At 65.6% G+C, this 8502-nt stretch overlaps 1 protein-coding gene across 1 annotated transcript; it reads left to right on the top strand.

The window, feature by feature from the left end:
• The first annotated feature begins 1634 nt into the window (after positions 1-1634).
• UAP1 (UDP-N-acetylglucosamine pyrophosphorylase 1) lies at positions 1635-7613 on the top strand. The gene is given in 15 exon segments (XM_040565543.1): positions 1635-1930; positions 2017-2221; positions 2337-2512; positions 2838-2943; positions 2945-3008; positions 3749-3942; positions 4094-4176; positions 4179-4199; positions 4202-4235; positions 4564-4605; positions 4607-4650; positions 4653-4746; positions 5202-5249; positions 6586-6652; positions 7060-7613. Coding segments are annotated over 15 exon segments (1551 nt in total). The 5' UTR covers positions 1635-1650; the 3' UTR covers positions 7153-7613.
• The last annotated feature ends 889 nt before the right edge of the window (positions 7614-8502 follow it).

Genomic DNA, 8502 nt, shown 5'->3' with positions numbered 1-8502 from the left:
GTGACCAGGCCTGAGCACTGAATGAGAAAAAAAACAAACAACAACAAGCTTATTTTTTTGGCCCTCCTGGCTAGAGGTGAGGATGCTGATCTCTGTCCTGTCACTGGGTCCAGTCCCTGGATTCCCTCTGCAGGCTGTGGGAGCGTGGAACAGGGAAGTTTAGAAACTCCTTGGAGCAGAAGGATTTTATCCCTCACCATCTGCCTTCAGCTTGACAGAAGAAGGCTTTGAAGCTCACCCTGGTGTCTCAGCGAGCTGCCGGTGGCTTGGCATACGTTTCAGCCCTGTTAAAACCTGTGTTCCTTAACTCTAGATTGGCACAGCTTCCTTCCTAAAGCTTCCAGAGCTGCTTAGCACACTGAACACCAGGGTTTGGGGGTGGCTGTGCTCCTCGGGGTGCCAGCTGTGTCCCCGGTGGGTACGGCAAAGGCAGCTGGGTGTGGGCGTCCTGGCACCAGCCGGCACGGCAACACCTCGGTGTGAAAACCAGCTGCCTGCGAAGGAGAAGTCTGCTCTGGGGAGGAAAAGGATGAAAGACGGAGCCTCTGGAGACGGCAAAGCTTTGAGCGGCATCTCTGTGCTGGGTCTTCCTCGGCTCTCAGGGCTGAGGGCGAACCCTCGGCTGGGTTCTCTCCACCCGGCTGGAGGCGGAAGGGAACCCACCGGCTCTTTTGCCTCTTTCTGCCACTGGCGTGTGCGTGTGTGTGAGCAGTGAGAGAAAGTTCTTTGCGCTTCCACCTATTTACTATACGCAAGGAGAGCAACTGGTTTTAAGTCACGGGTCGGCCCCGAGCTGTTTTACTCCCGGCTTTGTACCCGCTGGGCTCCAGCCCCACGTCGGGCCGGGGCCGTCCCTCCGGGCCGGGTCCCGTCACCGGTTGCGTGCCTCCCTCCGGCCTAGGGGCGAGCTGCTGCGCCGCGCCACGCGCCCTCGCCGAGCGGCTGCGTGCTTGGTGGCGACGATTTAATAAAGGATGCTTCCACACAAAGCGCTCGTTCAACCCTCGTGCGGGAGGGGGGCCCTGGGCGCGCCCCAGCCGAGCAACCCCGTCGTCACCCGGGGGGGCTGCGAGGCTGCCCGGGGAGGACGGGGCCGTGCCCGGCCCGCGGCCGCGCCACCGCCGTGCGCGTGGGCTCCTCGCTGGGGCTCGCGGCGCTCGGTGCCAGGGCGGTGCGGGCCCCGCCGGGGGGGGTTCGCCGCACCCCAGGGCAGGACGCGCGCCTCCAGGCTCGCCCCGCGGGCTGTGGTGAGCTGGGGGGGGGGGAGGGGGGGGGGGCACCCTTGGTGCCTCGGCTCCCAGATCCTCCGGGGGGGGGTCCTGGGGGGGCCGAGGAGCGGGGTTGGGGGGGGGGGGGGGGGGGGCTGGGTCTTGGCGCCCCCCGCGTGGGGCCGTGCGGCCGAGGCCCGCCCCCGGCGGCCGCCTCCCCCCTCCCCGCTGACGTGGCGCGCGTTGCCATGGCGTCCCCCGCCCCGCCCTCCCGCCGTTCTCATTGGCCGCCCCGCTGCGCGGCGGAGGAGGGCGGTGCCTCGTCGCGGCCCAATGAGAAGGCGCGGCGACGGCCGCCGCCGCTCTCCGTTGGCCGCGGCGCGGCGGCGGGGGGGCTATAAAAGGTCGGCGGCGGCGCGGCGGGGCCGGCGGCGGCGGCGGGATGGAGGCGGAGGAGGAGGGGGCGCTGCTGGCGGCGCGGCTGGCGGCGGGCGGGCAGGGCCACGTGCTGCGCTTCTGGCCGCAGCTGGGCGCCGCCGAGCGCCGGGAGCTGGCGGCCGAGCTGCGGGGCATGGACGTGGCCGAGATCGACGGCTTCTTCCGCAGGGCGAGGGGCGGCGGCGCCGCGGGGGCGCCGGACGGGAGGATGGAGCCGGTGCCGCGGGACGTGCTGGGCAGCGCCTCCCGGGACCGCGGGCTGCTGCCGGGCTGGGAGAGCCGCGGTAGGCGCGGGGCGGGCGCGGGGAGGGCGCGGGGGGGCTCGGTCCCGGCGGTGCCGGGCCCCACGCGCGTCCTCCCGTCCCCGCAGGGCTGGCGGAGATCGCGGGCGGCCGCGTGGGCGCGCTGCTGCTGGCCGGCGGGCAGGGCACCCGCCTGGGCGTCCCCTACCCCAAGGGCATGTGCGACGTGGGGCTGCCCTCCCGCAAGAGCCTCTTCCACCTGCAGGCCCAGCGCCTGCGGCGGCTGCAGCAGCTGGCGGAGGAGCGGCACGGCGAGCCCTGCTGCGTCCCGTGGTGAGCTTCGGCCGCGGTCGGGGTCCCCGGGGTGCCCCCCCCCCGCCCCGGCTCCGAGGGGCGCTCCGAGGAGGCCCGCGGGGTTTGGGGGCGCTGACCGCCCGCGCCGCGGCAGGTACATCATGACGAGCGGCCGGACCATGGAGTCCACCAAGGAGTTCTTCCAGAAGCACCGCTACTTCGGCCTGAAGAAGGAGAACGTCGTCTTCTTCCAGCAGGGCATGCTGCCCGCCCTGGGCTTCGACGGCAAGATCCTGCTGGAGGAGAAGGGCAAGATCTCCATGGCGCCAGGTCTGCGGGCGGCAGGGGAAGAGATGCGGTGCTGAGGACGAGTTGTGGGGACAGCCGGGCTGGGCGTCCCGCTGGCCGCCAGCCTGCTCCCCGCTCCTCTCAGCCAGGCTGCCTGCTGACGGCTCCGGGGGCAGCTCCGGCGTGACGCAGGCTGGGAGGTGTCGGTTTTGGCAGGGAGGATCAGGGTGGGGTACAGCCGGGCTGGGATCCGTCATGCTGAGCCATTTCCTGGCTCGGAGGAGGAGGAGGAGGAGGAGGGTGGGCACGGGTGGCTCAGCAGGACGGCCACGTGTCACTGCGCCCCAACGCCTTCTTTCCTCCCCAGATGGCAACGGGGGCCTCTACCGGGCCCTGGGGGCACACGGCATCGTGGATGACATGGAGCGGAGGGGCGTGCAGAGCGTCCACGTCTACTGCGTGGACAACATCTGGTGAAGGTGGCCGACCCACGTTCATCGGGTTCTGCTTGGAGAAGGGAGCCGACTGCGGTGCCAAGGTATTGTTCCTGGGGCCCGCTGATCCTCGGGCTTCCCTGGGCCCTTGCCCTTCCCCACCGGTCTGCTGCACGAGGGGGAGAGCTACAGGAGGTGCAGAGCGTTACTGACCTGTCTGTGCCGTCCTGGGCACGCAGCGGGTGCAGCTGACCGCTGGCCCCGTGTCCCACCTGTAGGATGTTGCACGCCCAAAGTTTTATTCGAAGGCTGGATTAGCAGCGAAAGGGGCCGAGCGCTTGTGTTTGCGTTGGGCTTGGCTCTGGCAAACAGGTGATAGGGCTCGCTGTCCTTGAAGCTTTCAGAGCGTGAGCTGGGAAGCAGAAGGCTGTCAGCCCCTCCCTCTGGCCCGGGTGGCAGGAGGAGGAAATAAACCCTAATGCGCACAAAGGGAAGCCCTGCGTTCCTGGCTCGTGGCCTGACTGGGGTGTAAGGGCAGGTAACGTGTCAGGGCGGCTCTGCTGAGCTGACAGCCCCCTGCTGTTCACGTGGGGGCCAAATGCCAACGTTTACCTGTGTCCTCTGCCCGCCACAAGCAGGCCTGGTGCCAGGTCCTGCCCGCGCCCGCTGGGTGCGACTGACAGCCGTCACCCAGCCCTGCACCTCGCCCTCTGGCCACCGTCACCAGAGCCACCTGGGCTGCAGCATCTCGTGCCTGGCCCTGCTTTCAGAAAACCGCCCTCGTGGGGGGCCGGGATACATGGGGTGTGTTGGGGCCTTTCCCTGACGTGCTTCCCCTGGGCAGGTGGTGGAGAAGACCAACCCCACGGAGCCGGTCGGCGTGGTGTGCCGCGTGGATGGCGTCTACCAGGTGGTGGAGTACAGCGAGATCTCCCTGGCCACCGCGCAGAAGCGGGGCCCGGACGGACGGCTGCTCTTCAACGCCGGCAACATCGCCAACCACTACTTCACCACCGCCTTCCTGAAAGACGTCGTCAAGTACGGGCTTGAGTACACGCAGCTTGTGTGCTCTGCCCCATATCTGATGCCTGTCCCTTCCTACGCGATGTAGGATGGCCACCGTGCGCCAGGGTGGCTGGCCCGGTGCCTCCTTGCTCGCCTGAGTGACAGCTCTCTCGGCTTCTCGCAGCACTTACGAGCCGCAGCTGCAGCACCACGTCGCCGAGAAGAAGATCCCGCACGTGGACATGGAGACGGGGCAGCTGGTCCAGCCGAGAAGCCCAACGGCATCAAGATGGAAAATTTGTCTTCGACATCTTCCAGTTCTCCAAGTAAGACCTTTTCTCTTTTGGGGGGGCAGGGGTGGCTGTCCCTGGGCAACTCTGGGACCCTCTGGGCTGGGATGTGGCCACGGGTGATGCCCTGGGGTCAGGACGGGGAGGCAGCTCCTGTGCTGTTCAGCAGGGCTGGGCAGGCGTGCCCTGAGATGAGTGTGAGCAGCAGGAGGTGCTGTGGCCTCTTGCTCAGCTGAGCTCCAGCCACTCCCCGCTGCTGGGCCAGAGGGACTGCAGACCTACAGCCGTGGGTGGCAGAGAAAGGGAGCAGGCACGTCTCCCAGACACGACCTGACCCTTCTGTGTCCGTTCCCTCCTGTCCCAGGAAGTTTGTGGTGTACGAGGTGCTGCGCGAGGACGAGTTCTCTCTCGAAGAACGCGGACAGCCAGAACGGCAAGGACAACCCCACCACAGCCGGCACGCCCTGATGTCCTGCCACCGAGGGGTCCTCAAAGCAGGGGGGCACTTCGTGGATGAAAACGGCACGCGCATCCCCGCCATCCCGCGGTGAGTCGCTGCTCTCGCTGCTTCCCTGAAAACCCGTGGCCGTCCTGTGGGTCATAGCTGCTGGAGAGAGGAGCCTCCTCTGTGCTCTTGGGCTGGCTGGAAAACATGAGGCAGTCCCCAGCCCTCGGCAGCGTTCGTGCTCCTGCGACCAGCACTGCTGGAGCCGACGGCCGTGGGCCCTTGTCCTGGGTGGTACGTGGGGCAGAGCCGGGCGCGGGCTGCAGGAGGAGCTCTCGGCCCGCAGGAGCTGCTTCCCTTCTCATTTCAAGCCCCGTGAACTGAACCCCGCAGTCTCCGTTGCAGCCAAGGCTGCCCGTGCGGGCCAGAGGTGGCTTCCCAAAGCCTGACACAGCAGCCAGCAGATCGCAGCACCCCACCGAGGGAGGAGAGCAACCCCCGACTCACTCTGCTGTTTTTCTGTCCCACCCTCGTTAACCCTTGTTTATTCCCACTAGCCTCACAAACGGAAGGTCAGACGCCCCCCCGGCCGATGTCAATGCCAAGTAACTATCCGTGCAGCCGGGCTGCAGTGCATGGTGGCGGGGCTGCGCTTAGGGACTAACGGGCTCCGGGCAGAGCGCTGCAGCGGGGCCGCGCAGGTCAGGGGACTAACGGGGGCTCGGGGCGCATGCTGGCACCGGGGCACGTCTCACGGAGGGGTCCTGCAGGTGGGTGATCGGTGGCACTGCTCCTGCCTGGGGCTCCTTTCTGCAGAGGCTCAGGGTCAGCACACGGGGGGAAGGCAAAGGGTTTTGTGCGCTCCAGCACCGCAGGACGTGGGGAGCAGTGGTCCCAGGAGTGGGGCTGCCGGCCCGTGCAGGAGGGCAGGCAGCCCGCTGCTGGTGGGCAGCGTCAGAGCCCGGGAGCTGTTGTGAAACGCTGCGGAGTTTCCCTTCCCGGCGCAGCAGTCGGCGCAGCCCGGGCTCGTCACGCCGCGGAGCAGCGCGGCCGGCTCCGACCCCGGCCGGTCCCACAGCTGGAGGTGGCTGCTCTCCTGGTGGCTGCCAGACGCCCGGCAGCCTGGTCCCTGGAACGGGATTAAAACACGAACCGAAGGCCGGGCGGGCTTTGATGTACCGCGTGTGAATCTTAACGTGGCGGTCAGCTGCGTTTGTGTGACTTCAGCTATGGAGTTCTGAAGAGCCAGACTGCGAAACTGGTGAAAGCCCCTGGCTAATGAGGACTTGGAAATTTATGGGAAGAGGCTGGAAAGCGTTAAGAAGTGTTAAAACAGTCTGGAACAGCAGACTGCTCTGCAGGCGCAGGGAACACCTGGGGCTTCAGTGTAAGTGTGTGCTCCTGGGATAAGTGAGTGGCTGGGGAACGAGCGAGCTTGTCACCTTCATCCCCTTCACGAGCAGTTGCACCTCCTGCTGCTCTCGGGTGGATCCGCCTAGGTTCCTGGTTTGTAATTCAGAACTCCAAGCGCTTTCAGGTTTATAGATGGGCTGTCATGCTGGTTAGAATGCAGGATAAAGGATGCAACTCTTAAATTATCGAAACCAATCAGACTGCAAGGAAGGCACAGGAGGAGGAAGGGTGACTGGCTCGCTTGCAGCACCAAGTACAGCGGGGCTGCGGTCTGGGGACATAGATGCTTCTGTAGCTGCACACGTGGAAAGGCAGGTAGATCCTCTTGAAAACTGCACCTCAAGCTCTCTTCCCTTTCAGCTGCTGCTGGTATCTAAACCTTAGCTCGCACCTACGTGGAGAGCACGCGAGGCTTGACTAACCCGGGGAGCGGCGTGCGGTGGCTCTGCCTGTGCCAGCCCCTCACCGCCTGGCTCAGCCGGGGCTCCCGGCGGGCAGGGACTGATGCTCGGGGCTTTCTCCCTGCAGCTTGAAGGACGCCAATGACTTGCCCATCCAGTGTGAGATTTCTCCCCTCATCTCCTACGGCGGAGAGGTAAGGGGCATGGGACAAAGCACACGGGGAGGCTCACAGGGTGTGTGCGCGAATGCTGGCCTGGGGAACGTGCTCCCAGACCCCTGGGAGTGGAGTAGAGCGGGGTGAAAGCATCCTTGGGTTCGTGGTGACGTTACCTGCGGCACTCGAGGCTGTGGCCCTGAACCTCTGACGCAGGTGGGGTGGGAGCCTGCCCGTGAGCAGTGCAGTAGGTCGGCAGAGGAGGCGCAGGACGGCTCTCCAAGCAGCGCAGTCCTTTTAGCCCAGTCCTTTTAGCCATAGCGAGGCTGGGCTCTGTCCTCAGCGGGGAGCCCCAAGCAGCTGGAGGGCAGCACCACTGCGAGCAGCCCCAGGCAGCATGCCTGCCTTCGTTCAGCTTCCTAACGAGCTGCTTCCCGCCCCGCCAGGGTCTGGAGAAGTACGTGAAGGACCGGGAGTTCCGTGCACCTCTGATTATCGACGAGGACGGGGTCCACGAGCTGGTGAAGAACGGGATGTAGCGGCAGCCCGAGGCAGGCTGCCCGCCCCGGCTGGCCCCGTCACCTCGGACACAGGAAGGTTTCTTGCTGGAGCTGCCGGGGGCTGGTCCTGCTCCCTCTGAGCTCCCGCAGGGGAGGACGCAGCCCACTCGGTTCTTGGCACGTTGTATGCTTCTATTTATATTTTAATTTAAAAACCAAACACTTTATGGATTTCCCCTGCCACGAAGCACGGCTGCGGTGCTGCTCTTTGCACTTCAGGCCGTGGGCATTTATTTTAAACATGTATATAGTAACAGTCATTGTACATGCAGAGGATTTTTATGGTACGGGGCTGGGGGTAATCTTGAATTTTTATTTTTCTCAAATCTACATGACTATTTTTTTTAATAGGGTTCTTGTCATTGCCCGTGTCCTCCCTTTAGGTCGTCCTTTGTATGTCGCACAACTGGAATTGCCTGATTAAACCCCTGAGTCCCTCCTGTCTGTCATCTGGTGGTGTTTTGCACCTGGGGCTTTCTGCAGAGGGTCTGCTCGTGGAGCAGAGTCCGACCTCTCCCTGCTGCGCTCCCAGCGCGGCGGGGGTGGCTGGCTGGGGAGGAGTCCTGGGCCCGTCCCCTGGCACAAAGGGCTTGTTTGCAGCGTTTCTTGAGAAAAGGGGGCTGTGCTTTCCTCTCAAATTCCTGGGAACGGCTGCAAGCCTCAGACAGGTAGGAACGGGCAGGTGCGCAGCTCCATCGGAGCGCAGGGTGAAGCCAGCCCGGCACAGTGCCCTCTAGCAGCATCCGCGGCTTTGTGGGAGGACGCGTTGGTTCCTGCGTGGTGTCCCCATGCCTTGGGGCACAGATCTCCATGACGGATGTCACCGAGTCCCCTGGGGGCGGAGGTTGGGCAGCCCCAGGCTCAGACAGGGCTGTGCGGGGGGTCCTGGCTGCTGCCGGGGCTCTGTGTGGCCGGGGCGGGCTGGTGGCTGCTGGTCCCGGGGGAGGTGGGGTGGGACGGGAGCCAGGGGCTGCCGCGGAGTGCCGCGGGTGGTCTGCATCCCGCCGCCCTGTGCCCCTGCCCTGTCCCCCTGCTGGCTCTACTGGCCTGGGGAGCAGCCACCACAGGGAAGGGATGTCCCTGCTTCCTGGGGAGCAGACGGGTGCCCCCAAAGCAGGATGGGGTGCTGGTCTCTGGTGCAGGACAGACCACAGCATGTCGGGGGGATGCAGGTGGCCCCGGCACGGAGCAGCAGCAGGGGTCTGCAGGGTGCAGGGGGGCTCCGCTGGCTCCCCGGGCGCTGGGAGGGATGGGGAGGAGGCGGTGTTTGCCTTGGCTCGGCTCTGTTTGCACACTGACACCTTTGCACCAGGTCCTGGGATGGAGCCC

Source organism: Cygnus olor, chromosome 8, assembly GCF_009769625.2.
Source record: "Cygnus olor isolate bCygOlo1 chromosome 8, bCygOlo1.pri.v2, whole genome shotgun sequence".
NCBI lineage: Eukaryota > Metazoa > Chordata > Aves > Anseriformes > Anatidae > Cygnus > Cygnus olor.
Note: the sequence above shows the minus strand (reverse complement) of the source record. Positions and strands in the feature narration are given on the sequence as shown.